Source organism: Pelecanus crispus, chromosome 1 (genome assembly GCF_030463565.1).
Source record: "Pelecanus crispus isolate bPelCri1 chromosome 1, bPelCri1.pri, whole genome shotgun sequence".
In the NCBI taxonomy this organism is placed as follows: Eukaryota; Metazoa; Chordata; class Aves; order Pelecaniformes; family Pelecanidae; genus Pelecanus; species Pelecanus crispus.
Genome location: NC_134643.1, coordinates 129,874,218 through 129,895,377, shown reverse-complemented (window position 1 = coordinate 129,895,377; position 21,160 = coordinate 129,874,218). Strand labels below are relative to the sequence as shown.

Sequence of the window (21,160 nt, the reverse complement as noted above, 5' to 3'; positions counted from 1 at the left end):
TCAATGTGAAATAAGTTTAATCACACAAGCAAAAGATACAAAATAATGATTTACCAATGCTGGTATTTGTTTTTAGCTGATCTGGAGTCAAGACCTTAGTAATACAGACATTTAACTTTTTTGCATTATTTTATATTTTTGGTGGTCAAACTGGTTATTTATCCTTAATTAAAGTGAGTTTTCAAGACAATGAAAGTTTCAGCATTTTCAGAGAGGCTCTTCCCATACAGTCTCAAAGAGTGCAGAATTCTGTTTGCATTTAAAAACCAAATGACTAACACCACGTAAAAACTTCAGTCATGCCATAAAAAGGGTAAAGAGCCAACTGTATTTTAGAATAACTATTGATTAGAATATAATTTTTTGTCTGACTTCTTCCACCTTCCAAGACTTTTTTATTATTATTTCCTGAAACAAATGAAAATGTGATGTGAGAAGTTCAAAGTTTTTAAAAAGTAAGCATAGTGAAGATTTTAAAAAGCAAGCATAGCACTAATGCAGTAAATGCAGCACCAATCCCCTGAACCAAATCTATGCAAAAGGAAAAAGTTCACATTAAAAAGTTGACTTAGTCATAATTTACTGAGTGACACACAGAGCTGCCATAAGTGAAGCTTTGGTACAGATCCAAGCTAGACTGAAGTGCAGGACAGCAAGTAAACATACCTCAGCTGAACTCAAATGGATGGACAAGATAAAGTAAGACTACTAAAGGTCAGTCTTTTTTTGCTGCTTCCACTTCCTGTCTTCTCCAAAGTTTTTGGTTTTTTTTAAACAAACAACCCTGATCCATCCCTTTCCCAAGCTGAAGAGGTTTTCATCTCTGTTGCTTGAAACCCACCTCTATATATATCATGTATGCCAACCTCCTCTAAACAAGAGATAAACCCCATGTGTGAAAGTCAAGAAAATTCACATAACTAAGAGTACCCAAAGGAAAACAGGCAAGCAGGGTAAGATAACTAAGAATAAGTCCACAGACAGGCTGGCCTTAATGAGCTGAAGTGGATGCACGAGGAAGCTGGCTAAGAAAGAGGCTTGCTAGACCCATGCTGGAGAAAGTGTAGCAAAGGCGGCTGTTACCAAATGTAATTGTATTCTAACAAAGATTAAAATGGCTTCTGAGAATTGTAATGCTTCTGAATAATGCAAGTTGAAAAGGTTTATGAAGAGAGTTTGCTTGTTACAGCTGCTCCATTTGAACTAACTGTAAATGCTGCTCTCCCTGAAAACTGTTACATGTGGGATTTTATTTTTCAGAATAGAACCACACCAGCATACTGTGCGAACTGTCCTAAATAATTTAGTCAGGCATCTTGTTTCTGTTATGAAATTCTTGAAGAATTTTAATTTCTTGAATCCATTCACAAAGTAAAACGAAGGCAGCAAATTTGAATAGATAACACTGGTCACAATTTTAATTTGCCTTTCTTCCCATTTCCTTCAATCTGCTAGAATAATATAAACATCACTTTTGTCCACATTCATGTTATTTCACTTAACAAAACATATGAACACATCCCTGTGAATTGAAAATCATGACTACATGCATGTTTCAAAGCAAACGTATCAGAATTTTCCACTGAAGATTTTATATAATGAATAAACAAACTATTAGTGTTTCTTGAGACCCTGATTTTCCTTCCTACCCTCTTCCGAAAAGTATAATACTGCAACACAGAAAGGAGTCTATAAAGTAACAACACTGATCTGGTCATTGTGCAAACAGGATCAGTACCTGTGATTGACCACAAATGTTTCTGACCATGCTCAATAGGGATATGGAGCCAAGAGTCAGTTAGGAACAAGATTACCCTCTAATACAGCATCAAAGAGATATTTTTGAAAATATTGAAACATTACTTCTGGCAGGCAATGACAACCACTTGTTTTGATACATTTCACTGGACATGAGACTCATATATTAAAAAGTTACACAGTAAGTAGATTTTCAAGCTATAGTGGTTGCATACCAACCTAAACTATGAATTTGTTTCTGCTATATGTTCTTCTAACCTTCTAAGATGATTACCAGAATTCTACTTCACAGATTGATACCTTGGTGTTCCAGGGACTTTTGTTCCACATTACTGTATGTATTACTTATCTAGTGTGCAATCAATAAAAATAAATATATCTCAATAAAATAAGGTTGAAGGATTTGTGATGAGTCCCATTTTCATACACTTCTAATTAGTTACCTGAGGTTCTACATCAAGTATTGCAATTAGTCCCTGCTCATGGATCTTTCGTATTGTTTCCAGTTTTGTCCCATACATTGCATCCTCATGGCTGCCATATTCCAAATATTCATTGTTTGATATATCCTGCATCATTTGGTCATGTGATACAAAGTAGTAATTTTTCCCATTTTCTTCATCTTTCTTTGGAGGTCGGGTTGTGTCTGCAAATACAAAATAGTTTTAGTACAAAAGCAATATTAAGCTTATATATGGCTTTTTGTTGTGTTTATCGATACTTATTCACTGCATAATGACCTGCAAAATCACATATAGAACAATGAAGTGTGAGTTTGGGGTAGGCAGAATGACAGGGGCTGGTAAAAGCAGGAGTTTGGGGGATGTGTGTTGGGAAAAACAGGAGATGAAGGGATGTGGAAAAGGTAAAAATCAAAAGGTAACGGAGGAAGAACAGAAGGTCCTAAATAACCTTTGCCTGGTCAAGACTATAAGACTCTATCAGCTGCTTTCAACAGCAAACAAAGGCCATATCCCAGAGTTTTTATAGTTTCTAAACAATTCAATTAACATCTCCATTTTACCGCAGGGGCAAGTACTGGGCCCAATCCTGTTCAGCATCTTCATTCATGATCTGGATGATGGGGCAGAGCGTACCCTCAGCAAGGATGCCAATGTTACAAAACTGGGAGGAGTGGCTGATACACCGGAGGGTCATGCTGCCATCCAGAAGGACCTTGACAAGCTAGAGAAACAGGCTGACAGGAACGTCATGAAGTTCAACAAGGGGAGGTGCCATGTCCTGCACCTGGGGAGGAACAACCCCATGCACCAGTACATGCTGGGGGCTGACCAGTGGAAAGCAGCTCTCCAGAAAAGGCCCTGTGGGGGGTCCTGGTAGACACTCAGTTGAGCATGAGCCAGCAATGTGCCCCTGTGGCAAAGAAGGGCTAGCAGTATCCTCGGCTGCATTAGACAAAGTATTGGCAGCAGGTGGAGGGAGGTGATCCTTCCCTTCTGCTCAGCACTGGTGAGGCCAAACCTGGAGTACTGGGTCCAGTTCTGGGCTCCCCAGTACAAGAGAGACATGGACATACTGGAGAAAGTCCGGTGAAGGGGCACTAAGTGACTTGAGCCATAGGACTTTCGTATGAGCAAAGGCTGAGAGAGCTGGGACTGTTCAGCCTGGAGAACAGAAGGCTGAGGGGGGATCTCATCAATGAGTACAAATATCTGAAGTGAAGGTGTAAAGATAGAACCGGGCTCTTTTCAGTGGTGCTCAATGACAGGACAAGAGGGCACATGCTGAAACACGGGAGCTTCCGTCTGAATGTAACGAAACACTTTTTCACTGTGAGGGTGATCGAGCACTGGCACAGGTTGCCAGAGAGGCGGTGGAGTCACCATCCTTGGAGATATTCAAAAGCCACCTGGACATGGTCCTAGGCAACTGGCTCTAGGTGGCCCTGCTTGAGCAGGAGTGTTGGATTAGATGACTTCCAGAGCTAAGGATCTCAACCATTCTGTGATTCTGTAGGTCATCTGCTCCTCTTTTCCCCACAGACATGCTGACATCCACTTGCTTATCTTTCTTCTAATATCCCCTGACATACTGGTTTACTCTCCTGTTTTTCCACTATCACATTTACGTTGGTGACATATCTCAAATACCACATCTCTTCCCAATCTAATCCCATATCTTCCAACAACCCAACCATAATTTCAAACAAGGTATCCAAAAATTGAACTCATCTTCTATTTTTAATTATAGCTGTTACTGTTCTGAGAATTAGTAATTTCAAAGATGAAAAGTTCTATAGAAATATTACAGATCATAGTTATTATTTTAAGGAATTCAAGAACAGTGGATTAGATAAACCATATAATATCACTATACTACTCACTGCTGCCCTAGGTCTACTGAACTTACATACTCTTACATTTTCCCTAAATCCTCTTCTTTTGTAAAAAACATTTCTGTATTTTCCTTTTTTTACTTAAATTCTTATGAGATTTTCTGCTTCTGAGTGTGAAAGCATAAGTCTAAAAAGTGGGCGAGGGCCTCATTACTTGTGGTCAAGAGAGATGAAAGCTAGTTAGCAATAACATACTTTTTTAATATATTGCTTCTGCAGACCTATGTGGTAAGAGATGTATGGCCTACTAATCCTTTTAATTAACCACCACTGTGTGTGACATGACCTTTACGATCAGGTTTTCAGTAGGTAGAGAACTTCTTCATAAAGCATTCCCCAAAACTCCACACCCAACTTAAGGCCTGTCTCAAAAGCTACCTACTCCTACCACGATTTTGTAAAAGAATGCAGAAAATGCAGTACAATCCATCCCTGAGAGTTGGAGAGAATACATTCAATTACCTAGAGTCAGCTGAAAGACAGATCAGGTTCCCATAACACTTAAAGTCTATGTGATATATTTTATATGATCTATTTATATCATTAAGATAAGGAAATAATTTGGGTCTCTAAACACCAGCATAAAGTGCCATTTTAAATGCCCTAAATGCCTTAAATCTGAAACATCCACATAGAACTATTAGATATAACACAGGAGTTAAAGGAGGCCATTGCTCTTCTGGAGTGGGGCTGGAGGTCAGGTGATGTCTAAAACAGGCATCTAAACATCATACTGATGCTTAAGCACCTGAATTTCATCCTGATTTGCAGTCTAGCCTTTTTAGTCTTCTTAATATAATCCGTGAAGCAATTTCAGTGCTTCCACAGAGCAGGAACCTAACGCAGGCAATCGAAGGCATGGTCGTCATGGTATAGGTGAGTCCATTTTAATAGGTATTTGAAGATAAAATAACTAGTTCACCTTCTACCTCCCCACAGCAATACAGTTAGTATTTGAGAGAGACTGGGTGAAAAGCATACTGTAAAACATTTATTGCTCTTTGTTTTAGTTCCTTGTAATGGAGAACATATTTGCTGGCTTACTACTCCCTTCCCCCCAAATAGTCTTGTCTGTATTGAATAACACAGGTACAATGTCCATCACATACTCCTGGCACCACACTTTTAAAGCGTCTAATCCAGAATTTTAGTGTCTAGATATAAACAGTAGTGTGACAAACAGTGCAGTTTCACTGCTGGGGTGATCTAATGGATCATGCTTTCAAAAGGGCTAGGTCTTTCTCTTTTCCTTCTGCTGGCACTGATCTTTGTCTAACTCCTTGGTGAACAAGCCTGGAGAACTTAAATCAGCAGCAAACTAATCCTTTCCCCCTTCCAAATAGGTTCACAGATAAGTTCTTAAAAATAACACTTTTTAGCAACCACAAATCCTACTAGGTAGGAAAACACCTAAGTGCAATTTTAAAGTAAAGCACTAACAAGGTATAAAGACAATTAAATTAATGCATAATGGTCATCAATGTCACTTCTGAGCCATGTATGGTGTTTCTGAAGTCAGTCTGAAATAGAGTGGACAGACGTAGCTGCTGGATGCTCTTGTTTCAAAATGCCTAGCTTGAGGAAAAAGGGTGCATCTCCAAGAGATCATGTAGTAGGATACGCAATTCCTGCCATGGTAGTGGTAGAGATTTTCATGAAAGGAAAATACCCCTGTGCTCTTTGTAACAACCCACTTGTAAGCAGTGAAGTTAATTGCGTTTTCTTTTTCTTATTGTCATGTCTGGAAACTTGAAGTTATTTTAGTATAATACCAGTCCTCAAGGCTAGGCTGTGAAAAGTAATTAAAAACATTCAGATAAAGGTATACATTAAAGGTTTCCTCTAAATGCAGTTTATATTTCTTCTCATGGGAATTATACACAGTTTTCAACATCGTGGCTGTTCCAGTCTTACCTGAACTGTAAACGTAAAATTAGCAGAGAAAAATGAAAAATGTTTTAGTCTTCATTCTAAATTAACAAACACTTGGGGTAGAGAGAAGTATGCTTAACAAGAACTTTTGTGAATACTAGGAAACATTCGAAGTAAAAGTGGTGTTACTTACTACTGCTCCCTCTGGAAAAACAAAAGAAGAAATATACCCGGTCCTATCACAGTTCCCACCTTTAAGACAGGATCCGTCTCAGCAGAACTGAACGCATGTAGTACTACAACGGGTATATTGTCAAAGATGCTACAAACAATTCTGCTTTACATTGAACATTGCTACTTACGAGGAATGGGGTAAGCAAATCTGTCCGGGTGTTTTGTGATGAGTGTGTTTTTTATGTGTCTTCTTCCAACGCCATGTGCACCTAATCCACAACACAAAAATGAATTATAAATCTCCCACCAGAAGGGGTTCAAAACTATGCTGTTATGTTCAGAAAAATAACTCAAAATTACCTAGTAAGACTAGCGTTTTCCTTTTGAATGTTGGCAGTTTTACTACTTCTTCATATGTGACGAGATCTAATTGATCAAACACTAAAACACAAAAGAAACCCCCACAGGGATAAGAAAAAAAGGCATATTAAGGGTGATAACTAATTGTGCTACAAATTATAATTTTAGCAAGCTTTAGGGTTACAATACAAAGTAATATGTTATGGAAAATAAAACCATTTCATTTTGCAATTTTAACAAAAGTGTTCATTTAAAAAACTGTTAAAAAGCAATAACAAAGCTACTGAAATGCTCAGGAAAGTTTGCATGTCCTCTCATGCAGAATTCAGCAGACCACAAAAATTAGCTAAAATGGCATGCCATTCACATTTGCATTCCTAAGAAATAGCAATACTAAAGAAAAACCTGTAGACAGCGACCAACATGAATACGTATGAGAACATCTATTTACACTAAAGATAGGGATACTTTCATAATCATGTTTTAACAAGATCTATGAGAAATATATAGAGAAGAGTGTTAATACTTTGTGGTATTTATTCTTCAAAACTACCACCACATTAATTGTAATTAGAGTTCTCTTTAAACACACGTGCTAGTTAAATTGACATGCTTTTAAAACTCGTGACAGAATGAAGAACTGTAATGAAAAGTGATGGCATTACATAAAAGAACCTCCAGCATATTTAGGGAAAAATTGTAAAAGTATTATTTTAGAAATAATTTCAACTGCAGTTGAAATTGGATGAATTCCATCATGCCTATCAATCTATTGTCAATTGCCAACGTATGTAATGATTGATAAATCAAGTTTTGTTCATTAAAACCAGCTTATTCCTCCTGTGCCCAATAACGTATCATCTCTGGTAATTCTTTCAGAATTCTAATGAAAAAAGAAGCCAGGAGGCAGTTAATTATATTTAAAAAGATTACACAAATCAGCAATCATGAGCAGAATAACGAACGAGAGTTTTCAGTTCTGTATTTATGCGTGCTATAAAAAGAAGGGAGGAGAGACTGCATCTAAAGTATGGGATTCTTGGAGTGTTTCCAAGTCCTAAGCTGGTGTATTCACCGCAACTATACCCATCCATCTTTTAGGATGAGTCTGGATATATCCCTCTCCCCCTATCCAAAACCCCAGTAGCCAGTGGCAGGAGCTTTAGTTTGCTTGCTGTAGAAGCCCCCAGCCACCAAGACCAGCATGAAGACTGTGGAGCCTACCAGAAAGCATGTGCTCTTTGTACTAAAGTCCCAGTTAAAGCAGCAAAGGATTTAACTTAATATACGTCTTTTTATAGGACAGAGTTTTCAATTCAGCAGCAGTCTTTTTACCCTAGAGAAAAAGTACAACTACTTCAATTTGGTCAAATTACAAATTAGTCAATTGACATACTCAACTCTTTAAGACCTTGAAAAGATACAGATATGAAAACTTCCTAGTCCATTTGAAGCATTTTGAATTTCATCCTGAAGAAGAATCTCTTTCAACCTTTCCCCAAATATTACAAGCAAGAATTGAGTCATATTTTTCTTCCATTCCGGAAACCTACAAACATGGTATTCTTATTACTGTCCTTTTTGCACCTTCGCACTATTTAAACTAATTCATTAATTTCATACTAGAAAGGACTAAAGATCTACAACGCGTTAAACAGTTTTACCATTCTAATTATCTAGGCCTGCAAATATCTTTTCCCATTAAAAAATAATAAAAAGATCAATCCTTTATTTTCTTCTTGAACAAAACCACATTATGTTAGATACAAACAACAGGAACAAACAACAGAAATGATACATATTAATGCCTTCATCACAAACTAGCAGCATGGAGAAGATGTGTCTCAGTCTACATGGAGTTAACTAATGATTGTAGGGTTTTCAAATGCAAAAGAAAAATGATTAATTTTTTCATATACACAAGATATGAGGAGTACAGGGCACATTTAAAGACTGAGCTTTAATGCTTCTGTGTTACTAGCTAATAAAGAAAAGGAGTTCTTGAAAGGAAACAGTAAGAAGCAAATAAAGAGGCATTGTCACTTGACAGGTTACTTACATGCACAGAGGCCATTGGGAGTAAGACAGCATGAAAAATGTACAGGGGTCATTGAGATATGGCTCGTAATATATTAGTAAAATAAAAAGTATATGCACAAAATAAACTTTACCATGCAATAGTCTAAACACAAGGCAAATAAATCACATTAAGAAATGATAAACATGTTTTATAAAAGCTTGGCAATTTTCTACATTATGCATAATATGAAGCATAGTTCTAGTATGTTCTAAAGAGTGTTCTTTTATGAAGTCCTGCAATAACATTTCAGTAAAATAAATAAAAAAATATATCTATATATCACTGCAGTATATCTCTAGAGCATTTATAAAAATGTCAGTGAACCTAATAATGAAAAACATTTAATTTTTTCTGGGGGCTTTGTACTAAAACTGACTTTACAATGGTAAGATGTATGATCATGAAATTGTCTCTTGAAGGACACAATAATATCAAGTATGGAGGAAAGAAAAACGGGATGATATTTTTCTTGTAAAGGAGAACATATTTGCTTTTAATTATAAGAAGTAACTGAAATAGTCTTCTCTTTACTTCATAAACTATGTCAGATTTGCAGAATAATTGCATTTCTAGTGCCAGTAATAACCCAATATATCACACCAAAATCTTAGCTCTCAAATCAGTAGCTAGCCACACAAATCTTAGTTGACTATGAAGTATTTTGCTAGGTCATTTCTCAGCACCCCAGTTCAGTCTCACCGCTAGGACAAAAATAACAGGGAAGTCCAAACAGATTACATACTGCTAAATGATGTACTGAATTTTAAGCTAAGATATAAGATAAATAAATTCTGCTTTCTTGTAAGAGCAACATTTTGACATCTGGATTAGACTTCTCATTTCCAAATTAATTATACTTATTTTGGATCCAACAGAAGAAAAGATCTGGTTTTTATTCTGAGACAGATGCACTGAAAGCTTGCAAAAGCCAGTGTTGCCGTATTTCTGACTAAAAATACCACATGTGAGAGAGTAGTTCAGAGTAGGTAAATTCAGTACCACCTTAGTTAAAATTAACAAACTCATGCAGGCACCATAGCATTTCAGTGAATCTCTTTATATCCTATATTTGGCATCACTCCCCGGAATATTACTGGCATCACCTTTAATACCTTAAGCACACTAAGATCAACAAACATTTCTAAGGGAAATCCTGATTCCAATCTGTGTTTTCATTAACTTTTTGACTTCTTAGGGGCAAGGGGAAGTGTCAGATGGTATTCTGTGAAGAACAGTTTCTTTTATGGTCATTTTGATAATTTTTCATGTTCACGTTTCTAATTTTTGGCAAACACTGTGCTTTGATGTAAAGTGACTAACAGCACTGATGGCGGTAAGCACTAAGGCCGGCAAACTGTGTGACTCAAAGTGCTGTCAACTTTCTCCAAAATGTCCCCCCTGCATCAAGATAGGAAAGTCTAGGTTACCTTCCTTTCAGGGATTTAATTGATACAAAGTCTTTGAGCTAGTTTTGCTCCTAAAGCATTGCCTGCTCCTTCTCCTTCCCTGGCCATCCTCTTTCCTTTGCTTATTCTTTTGTAGCCTGCTGTGCTGAGTCACGCTGACTTCATTAACTGTGTAGCTGCACTGGGACCTGTATTAAGAAATGTAACTGCCCTAAAGAAAAAGAATCAATGTTTTTTATTGGGTTGTTCTTCAGTTAATTCAGTTAACAGCAGAGCCATGCAAAGTTACACTGGCACAACTGAAGGGGGTAAAAATGCTGTGGGAATGTATGCTGGGAGCAATTGATAATACTTTAAAACCAGTATTGTCAAAGACTTAAGGTCATAAAATCCACTTTATTCTCAACAGTTTTTGTTAAGGTTGTAATTGGTAAAACATAGTTTAGTGCTACTGCAATGAAGTGGAAACATTAAAACAACCGGAATGTTAAACCAGCAAAAGGAAGGAAAAAAGTTAAAGCTTTCAATCTCTACTTGTAAGGGTTTTCAGGGTAACGACAAATTTTATATTCAACTGTGAAAATCTTAAATGTGACAGTGAATTGAGGAGTATAAATGACAATTACTGTTCTTTGACTTTCTCAGATTTTATTTTCAAATGACTTCTAAGTAAACATAAATTCTGTCATACTGATATATTATGAGATTGTACAGGTAAGGAGAAACGTGAAAATGAAGATTTATGTTGTTTAATTGGTGTGTTCAAGAATGCAACTAAAAAAATCTCCCAGAAATTAATGCAATATATAAAATACTTCCATTACACTGTTTGGACAGGTATATCTTCTAATAAAAATCTCTGCAAGTCTCCCAGAGACCACAACAACATATTATCATCACAGTATGCGATATCAATGCAAAAGCAATAGAAACAGTTTGAACACATTGAGTATTTTACATTAAAATAAGAAAAGAATTAAATTCTGTTCATGAACGAAGGGGTCTTCCTTCTTTACTACTAAAACTGATGAATTTTGCTCAGCAAGGATCTCTTACTCTACACTTCTACTTACAAAATTTTCTAAAACAATTCAATTTTTCAGCAGTCTAAATAGAAACCCAAAACTTAGGATTCAAGCATGAATCACTGCAAGGAGGATAATCTTCCACAGTTTGTTCTATTTGGTAACTGTAAATAACACACTGACTATGCAATGGTTCTTATTCCGCTTCCAGCTGTAATGCTTCAAGAAAAATGACCTTTCACGATGTTTTCACATAATCTATAACTATAAACACATATTAACAAGCATGCTACTGAAAAGTCTTCTGTAGAGCACAGTACAGTTATATAGATTGCAAAATTCATATCCTGTTGGTTTCTAGTGCTCCTTTAAATATAAAAAACAAAACAATGTAAGCTTATATTAGGATATATTATGATGCATTTATTTTGTTGCAGTTTGCCTCTCACTGATTAAACTATATGTTTAAATAGCAAAGAACAAGCAAAATAGTGTTGGCATAATTAGAATTTTACTTGTATTTTCCTAAGTAACTCATTATGTTTATATAACAGCGCCAGCTGAACAATTAATGGCAAGGTTTAGATTGTAAAAAATGTAGCCTGTTAAAGATACTTGCATTTTTTTTTTTCATACCTGCATTGTGCTTTGCCAAATATTTGTCTTTGTACTGCTTTTTTTTCTTTCCAAACCAAGTACAGCTGGCCTGTTGCTCCTGTTTGGTCTTCTCCATGGCAATACAAGCAACTCGCCTGGCATATGGAGGAGAAAAAATTTTTTTTGTTGTAATCAATGTATTTTTAACACCCCCCCCCCGAATGGATTAGAAAAATAAGACTTTTTAATAGTACATGAGTACAGTAAACTTTTCAAAACTTTTTTTTAGATGACTTAAGACCACTTATATACAGAGGTATTTTGATATGAAGAATATCTTCTTAGTGGGACACCATTAAAGCTCACAGATCAAGTGAGCATGGGAGGAACGGTAGCTACTAAAACGGCTGTAGACCACTTTGCAGCAGATTAGACTGGAAGACCATGAGGTCTGAAAAGACCACTACGGTCTAACTAAGAGCAAGTTGTGTTGTGTTGTAGAACTGTTTTGAGGTTGATCTTTAGGATATAAGTATTGCAAGTGTTCCTGTTGCAATGCATACCAGTGTCTCCCTTATGTCAGGGCTTGCAAAGGAGCTCTTGAGATGGAATGAAATGTCTTGTCTACCTCTGTTTCTCTTCTAGCAAAATCTCCCTTAGCCAGTCCAGGTGGCACAGGTGCTGTTAAACCCTTTACAGCACTCTAATTCTTTTACATAGCAGATCTTGTATGAAATATTTTGGGCTAGATGATCCATGTTGATAAACTTTCTTGAGTTATGGCCATAACTTTCATGGCCCAAGACTTGCTTGCCAGAGTTTGTGCTGATACATTTAAAATATTTACTAAACAGCTTCTGCAAGAGGTTGTTTAAAGGCTCTGCATTGCTTTTGCGGTACTCAGTGCCATTGCTGTTCATTGAATCTGTCATTCAAGAATCTTTGCACTGTGATTTCTTTCTACTTTTTGGCTTTCACATGAAAAATGAAAAGGAGAGAAAACCCCCAAAATCCCTCAATGACCTTTGTGCTTGACGTCTTGCTAACACCTTATTCCTGCAGCACTTGCATGTAAGCAGTACTAATGAAAACACTGTTTAGAACCTGAAAGAGAAATTAATTTGACCCCCTTACATAAAGAATTTGTATGTAGCCTTCAATCCTAGTTTCCTATAGTATATCAGAAAGCACAGTTTTTATTAACACGTTTATTTTTCTAATGTAACCACACATATGATATTGCATGCAACCCTTACTGCTATGCATATACGAGAAAAAAAAAAAATCACTGCCACACAAACTGAGGCAATATATAGACTTGGGTTTTTTTTTTTTTTAAAAAAGAAAAAATTATACGAAGAACTGACTGTGCAACAATGAAAAGTGTGAAAGACAGAAATAAAATCAAAGCTAAATTAATTCTTATAGAAAATTAAGTCATACCATTCTTGAAGTTCAGGAGAAGGAATAAGACCTGCAGTACCATTTTTGGAGTTCTCAAGTTTACCCTGCCACCAGTTGTGATCATCTTTGCTAATGATTTGGATAATATCACCAACTCGGAATCTGATGCCAGCTTCTTTGCAAGGAATGAGGTCATCCTTTGCTGGATCATATTCAAATTGTGCTCTTACATATATCTATAAAAAAGAGTTTATAAAAGACACTGCAATATTATTACTGGTACCGTATTAAGAGTAACAGGTGAAAATTTTATCTGTGCATGTAGCTACACATACTGTTTGCAACAAGCAAAGGAAGAAACAGAATGGCAAAAGCATAAGTGATAGTTGAAAATGAAACAGAAAAAAAACCCCCAGCAAACAATGGAGACATACGATGTTATTTTGAAAGCTCATATCTTCTACATACTGTAAAACCTGAACAGCAAAAATGAACACATGTAATAAATTGAGTCCCTCAAATCAGTATTAGCTATCAGAATCATTGCAGACTAAAAGCCAGTAGCTTACAACTTGAACTGTACTGTACTTTCCAACTGAAGTCCCATGATATATTTTAAAAATCTGTATGACAGGAAATTTTATTGGACAATATAAAGGACTTCGGCTACCTTACTGATCTTTAGTATTTAGATTGAAAATTTAGTACCTTTTTTTTTTAGATAGGAAGTCTTGTGTTCCACCTATCATATATAGTTAACTTGGGAGGAATCGGAATTGTCTGCATGGGTTTTTCAGTAAAAGTCTACTCCTGAATAAATGAAAACTAATAACTTGGGTAAGTTATTCTCTAAGGAACATTAACAGAATGAATTCAGATTCTGACTTCACAATTTAAAATAATAATAATAATAATAATCCTTGTTTTGTGGGTTAATAAGGTCTCAACCCTCGAAAATAAAGTGAACTCTAATTTTGGTTGCTAATTACAGCCCTGATGCATCCAAGGACTTTAAAATAGGAATTAAATGTCATGTCCAAGATGGGTAATTTCTACAGCTTATGAACTTTAAACATCACCCTATAGCATCTCAGACAGCCATGTATATTCTACTGCTGATTTTCTTACTAAAAATTGACGAGGCTTTTAAAAAAAAATTACATTGCAAAGTAATATCCTTTATTTAAACTGTAACAAACACTTTTTAACTTTGCTTAAATTCTGCTCCAAAAATAGCTGTAACTATGCAGTGTTAGCACTACTCATGACACTTTAAAAAGTTCATTTCTATAGTAATCCAATCTGCAACCCAACATATGAATAAATTAACTTAAAATGGCTAATCACTACTATCTTGTACCGGATGCATTTTTATCTGTTTACAGAGAGAGCATCAGATGATAATGCCAATATAGAACTCAACTTTTACTACAGTAAATCTGACCCTTGTTCTGCTGTGCATTGCGTGTGTGAGTTTAGACAAGCAACCCAACTCCTTTTAATCACCTGAAAAATAGGATATTTTGAAACCAATTACGTTCATTTAGTAATTGGCTTTCTATGAAGTAATCAGTATTGAACCAATCCCTTATTTCCCATTAACCTTATCTAACACAGGTCTAGAAAAGTGAGCAGTATTTTTACCATCTAGAAACTTCCTCGCTTTTCAAGTCCCTACTGCAGTTTGAGCCATTATCTGCCATATATTGGCTGTTCATGGAATGTTACAGACTTCCTTACAGATAGCAATATATCGGTTATCCAAGCCCTTACTGTCTTCAAGGATGACAAGCTACCAGAAAAATATACTGGTTCAATGGGAAAAGAGTCTTGAAAAAACCAGCTAGCTATAAATGGTGCGAGTACGAGGAACACCATTATTCTGATATTGCCTTGAACAAACACTCTTCTCCTCGGAAAAACACCCTATGAGAGGAAAAACAAAACCTAGCACAACAGTTTGGAAGCTCTTTCATGGAGCCCTTCCAGGACTACATTCAGGCAGCTGGAAACTTCAGAAGACAACAGAAAGTTGAAAGAACCATATAGCTGTAAGCTTTAAAAATGGGAAACAACGTGAGAGCAATCCATCCTTGTAATAGATATTCCAGGCAACTTAACCAGACAGTAGTATGAAAAGATTGTCAAAGACAACAGATCATGGAGTCCATTGACTCTTTTGAATGGAATTGCAAGAGTTACTATTAAAATCCTTGGTAGAGGAAGAGGTTGAGTCCACAGTTAAGATTCAGAGGCAAATTCTGGAAGGGCTGTATACAAATGGAGCAGTTACTGAAGATGAATCACAAAACACTCAATGGTATCCATTGATTCGGAGGCTGCAGTAAGAAAAAAGAAAATTCTTAAAACAGCAAAGGAAATCACAGGGAATCCTCTGCAGAGCCCTTAAGGGCTTTCTTGGAATTCTCTGGAGAGGGAAGATCTTTCTTTGGTCCATGATGACATGTACTACCATCAAGGTAACAAAGTTAAGGGAGGTTACTGAATCTGGGCCTTAGGACTGAAAATGTAAGAGGCTATCTTCAGACTTACCAATTCTTAACAGAAACTGTCCTTAATGTTTTTCTTTGAAGAGCTTTCTTAATGTTAATAATTATAGACCAACTCAAGCTTTAGAATCTTTGTCAGTACAATGTTTTAGAGTACAGTATCAGACGCTTGCCATACTAGTCTCCATTTCAGCTAAAATATAAATTTGAGCTTTCCACTAAGATGAAAATCCGCACAGGTCACTGCACAACAGTAAGTCTATTAATGCACTCTGAACTAAAAGAACATCTCCAGTTAAATTTGCAATGACTTTGTAACTCTTACACATATGCACACATGAAAAAAATGCTATTTTGAATTAGCCACAAACAAATGAGTTAAAAAGAAAAATGAAAAAAAATGGAACAAATTTTCCAAGCTTAAATGTTTTAGTCCAGCACATACAGAATATGAAGGGGAAAAAGATAAGCAGGGATGTTCACTAGCAGCTAAGTTTATAAAAACTCCCATGGAGGATATCTATTCACCTGTCGTCCTTTTGGTTGTGTTGTCGATGGCAAGTCCTGCAGAATAAAGTCAACCCAGGAGAAGAAATTTTCATTTTACTTTTTAAGGGTATACAACACCATTTGTTAGTGATTCATACTACATTACAGTAAAATGGTAAGTCAGACAAAAGTATAAAGCATTGACCCATGTTTAGAAATATTTTTTTCTTAAAGAAAAATCAAACCCAGGCTGTTTAGCAGCAAGCTGAAGAAAGCAGGTAAAAAGTTTAAGCAGATAGAGAATGTGCTTTTTAATAAATAATTCAGCATCTTCAACACAAAAGCACCATCAAGTGAAAGAGGCTCTTTATGTGAATGCCTTTTCCACTTAGTACTTAGTCCTGTTTTTAAAAGAGAAGGATGACTATTATAAATGTTAAAGATTTTATTATTAAAAATGTATACTGTAATTAATTGTGCTGAGGAATAAGATTGTAACTACTAATCGTGTTACAAATTCAGTTAATTCGCAAAATGTCTTAAATTTTTCATCCACAATTATTTTTCATTGTATTAATTAATAAGCACTTTACCTTGTGGCAAATGATTTCTAAGTTGTAATTTTTTTAATAGTTAAAGGAGTAGTTACTCAGTTTTGTTTCTTTTTGGTTTTTTTTAGCTAGTCCCATGAACTCACGATATCGACAGCACTCTTACCGAAGGAACTTGCGTGTACAGTTACTACATTGGTCCAAACAATGACAAATGATAAACACCACAAATTTTAAACGTTAATATACTTTAGAGAAACAGGAGATCAACAGCATCTTTCTACCTGAATACATATGAAACAGAAGTACTTTGTGTTAAAGATGTGATGATAATAGCTTGGTTTGTAGTGCAGTTTAAAGCCACTTCCTTTTGCTTTTCATATCCAGGCAAGGCACATATTTCACAAAGTATGTGCACGTACCACAACAGCAGAGGGCACACCAATTCGTTAACTCAGATAGCGGAAACCAGTACACGTTCCAGAGGTCTCTCAAAACACAGAACTTAAAAAGAGTCTAAAATGTCTTGAAATACCAACTGCACAGTTATTCTTTCTTCAAACACTGCTTCCAAAGTTCAGGATGGAAATAAAACTTCCACTTTAAACCTTCGCTTAGTTTTGAGGAAATTGTTAACAATGATTTAAGGATGACTGAAGCATCGCGTTACTGTTATTAACATTTAATTCACTAGATGACTTTTAATGAGAATACTATGTTGGAAAAAACCCTTAAAAAAAGAAAATGGGGAGTTACATATGTAATAACCTCGGTTCTATCAGCAGGACAAAATTTTCCACTGACCACACGATAAGTATAACAGTAATGGCAGATGAGCACCAACAAAACTTTCACACTTTCTCTGTGTGGAACTGGAAATCTTACCGAAACAGAATTGTTAGTGCTGCTATGACCATTAGCTGGGGACTGTCTGGATGTAGAGGGGGAATCTCTCTGAAATAAGACACAAGGTTCATTAACAACACAACACTATCACAGGAACACAGATATATTTCAAAGAACAGTTACATCCACAGCCTTACAACCATTTGCTTAGCTGCTTCATCTGTGAAAGCTTCCACACTACAAACTCCAGAAATCTGAAAACTTTTTTCATAGTTTAAGATTCAGGTTTGACATTTTGACATATCCTAGGTAATAACTATTTTTATATTGCCTTAGCAATCAAACAGCTTTTTAATCACTGAGTATCTGGGACCTCTTAGATCCCATGTGGCTGACAGTGCTAAAGGCCATTAGTCATACTGGTGTCCTTGTTAAAGGTGATTACCTGGAAGTCATATACTGAATAATACTTTCAATAGAATGAGGCATATATTCCATTTTAAAGACACTTCTAAATCTTTTTGCAGCTATGTGGTGGAGGTCAGTGTTGATCAGTGGCTACTGTGTAAGATGCAGCTCTCTGCAGCGTCTCAAAGACACTGAAGCTAACACATGAGAAGGAAGCTGGATACTCTCATCTCCCTCCTCATCCATTTTACAGCATACTGAGGGTGGGGTTTTTTTCCCTCCAACATTCTTATAGGCTTAAAAACCTTAAACTTTGCCAGAATATATCACTTGAAAAAAGCCAACTCTCTTAACTCAGACTACCAGTGTGGTCCCACACTTCAGCAAGGAGACAGCAGATGCAAGGTGCATACCAGGAAATTCTACAGAAAGGATAACAGGAATTTCTGACTGGGTTTTGCGGAGGCAAGAAAGTCACCTGTAGAACAATCTTTTTCACCTGCCATTTTGATTGTATAGTACTTAATTCCATAAGATCAGATAATTGAGCCATCTCTTCAGGAAGTAAAATAACTCAGTCATACATTGTGAAAAAAAAAAAATCCTCTTTACCCCCAAAGGAATTTTGGAATATAATACTCCATGTCAAAGGTCAATTTAGGAATGTCTGGTAATTTTGCATAACGTCAAGGATAGCAGAAAAAAAGGGCCAAAACAGTTTTCAAAGAAAACAAAGTCATCCCTGTCATATTTTGTCAATACAAGTGTCTTCTGTGAACAAATTAAAAACCAGAACTGGAGCTAAACTGCTCATGTAACAACATTAATCAGGTAAAGGTCCTCTACTAATATCTCAAACTTCTACTACTTATGCGATAGCACTCATAGCTATTTAAAAGCATCGAGAAAGGTTAAAATGACAGGCAATACTTCATCACTCTTGCTGCCTCTGTGCTTGATGTGCAACAAACTCATGTAGAACTTCTGCACTTTTTTGTGGACTCATTAGATATGATTTCACAGAAAGTTCCATGTGTAGCTATCCAGATGCTTGCTTTGATTTTAACACAGCTGAGGAGAGATCTGACAACATTATGGCTGTAAAGTCATTGTTGTTCAAAGTATGTAGGTCTGTATACTTCTGCTACATGCATAAGAACAAAATGCTCATTTGGCTCCTACAATTACTTGCAACATGTAATGGACTGGGGAAAATCAGCTCTAATTCTGTTTACAAAATCTCTCCAGCATAACAAGTTTAAAATGTTCAAATGAGATGAAATAAGTTATTCATTACTGGAAAAAAAAATAGAAAAAAGAAAAGCCTATAGGAACAATTATTCCTTTTTTGTGTGTACAGGATTATCAACATCACCTTTATCAAACAGCAGCTAGGAGATACTTTTGTCCAAAAAAGCAGTGACTTCCTTCTTTTATAAAGAGATTTTCTGCTTGCTCTGCAATTGTCTCTACCAATTCCTCACTTTCAAGAAGACGTGAAAAATTAATTTTACCTTTTTTTTTTTTTTTTTTTTTTTTTTTACACCTAGTTTGTTATGATCTGCTAGTCAGTGATGGTTTAGCAAAGGAAAGCTTTGGAAAGTGATGCAAGCACCCATGTCATTTGGAGAAAACGAAGTTTAGAGTAACTTGGAGAATGCCACTATTTTTGGACTCTCTTGAAGGCTTCTCCCTTTGAAGGAAATTTTCTTGGTTTGAGAATGTTTTGATTTGTATTCCTCCAACAATTCTCAACAGAAGACGGCATATTACTCAAAGTAATTGTTCATCATAACATACTGAGGAAAATACACATTTTCAGTGCTACTGGTGATTTCAGTACTAACTGTAAGAAATTAATCTATCAAGCTAGTGAAGAAGCGTATGTACAATTTTTAAAAAATTAGGTGGTTCAGCCACAATTTCAAAGGCATGTAGATTCTTAATTTCCTAGGGACCTGGTCTTTCTTTCAAATAATATCAGACTCAAAAGTTAAGAGAAAAACTGTATTATGCACAGTCTAATGAGACAGATCAATGAATAGAGAGATCCTTGTAGAATGCTAGGACTGCTTAGAACTGGACTGGAACACTTCAGCTGTGGCTGTGAGTTTGTTTCTCCAATAAATCAGAAAAAGCCCTAGTTTTCCTGGGGAAAAGAGTAGAAAAACAGTTGAAGGATCCAGTGATTCCGAGTAGTGTAGAAGTGTTATCATACTTATATTAACTTGACTATCTAGACTTCCCAATCTTGCCTAGCCCCAAGCCAAATAACAAAATGGCAGTCTTTCAGATCCTTGCTCTTCAGTTCAAGCACCGCAGCTGAAGCCTTAGAGGAAACAATCACAATTACTTCCAAATGATGGCAAAACTAGTTTCCTGTTGATTCCTTGTTCTTAGGTGTGGATTTTGAATGATAAATAAATGCATTTGATATGCAATCCTGTAGCAGAAGTCAATTATGCCTACTAGATGTGGCCTGATCAAATTAGATACTGACAAGAACAGCTGGATTAATGAAATGGTTGCCAGATACACAAAAAAAATTTGACAGACTCTCCAAAAACCTGAAGATACGTTTCAATTTCAGTCTTGGTCAAGGAACCTTTCTGGCAGTATTTTTAATACAAATGTAAAAAAGGTTTAAGACTATAAAAGGTCTTATAGTCTGAGCACTAATGGAAATATTGCGAGACTAAAGGAAAAAATCCATGGTGATTACCACCAGATTTAAAAAAAAAAGAAAAAAAAAAAAAAGTACTTCCCTTACCATTCTCACATATCTGACGCTATAAAAAGTTACTCGGGGTGTTTTGTCAGTACAAAGTAAGAATGCAAATGTAGCTAGAGCAAAATGCTTACTCAGTTGGCTAAAGCTGAAACATATAAACAGTGTACATGGTCATCAGCCATAAGAAGAATGTGTTGCAATAATTACTTAAGTTCATATTTATGTAAGTCTGTTATTTCCTGGGTATCTGAAGCAGAAAACACAACATCATGTGGCTGCTGCATAATCTACATATCTGCGTAACTCAGGCCATTTGCCACACCAATGACTGAACAGGTCATCTCACAGTAGATCAGCTGATCAAATTTTTATACAAGAGAATTCATAAGTATTATGTTTTCAAGTCTGTTCCACGAAATAGAAGGCCTGGTAACTGAATGGAAGGCATGGGTGCAGGAAAAGCTACAAATCCCTGAGAAACTTGAAACCGAGGTTTTTGGAAACTGCCTAGTGACACTGAAGTGCCATTACATACTATAGGGGCAAGACTCCCCTAAATATGCAAAAGTGGCTTAATATTTAGAAGACACTAC

The 21,160-nt window shown here is 36.1% G+C and overlaps 1 protein-coding gene across 5 annotated transcripts in view; it reads right to left on the bottom strand.

The window, feature by feature from the left end:
- Window positions 1-21,160, bottom strand: part of CASK (calcium/calmodulin dependent serine protein kinase) — a 233,173-nt gene that overhangs the window by 6,488 nt on the left and 205,525 nt on the right. For 2 of the 5 annotated variants that reach the window (XM_075714072.1, XM_075714064.1), the window contains 7 exons: window positions 17,468-17,536; window positions 16,071-16,106; window positions 13,072-13,268; window positions 11,668-11,783; window positions 6,521-6,601; window positions 6,349-6,429; window positions 2,202-2,404 (listed from right to left, as the gene is read on the bottom strand). In XM_075714072.1, coding sequence (XP_075570187.1) covers window positions 2,202-2,404; window positions 6,349-6,429; window positions 6,521-6,601; window positions 11,668-11,783; window positions 13,072-13,268; window positions 16,071-16,106; window positions 17,468-17,536 — 783 coding nt within the window. The remainder of the gene's footprint in view (window positions 1-2,201; window positions 2,405-6,348; window positions 6,430-6,520; window positions 6,602-11,667; window positions 11,784-13,071; window positions 13,269-16,070; window positions 16,107-17,467; window positions 17,537-21,160) is intronic. The other 3 variants (XM_075714083.1, XM_075714103.1, XM_075714094.1) reach the window with 3 other exon arrangements.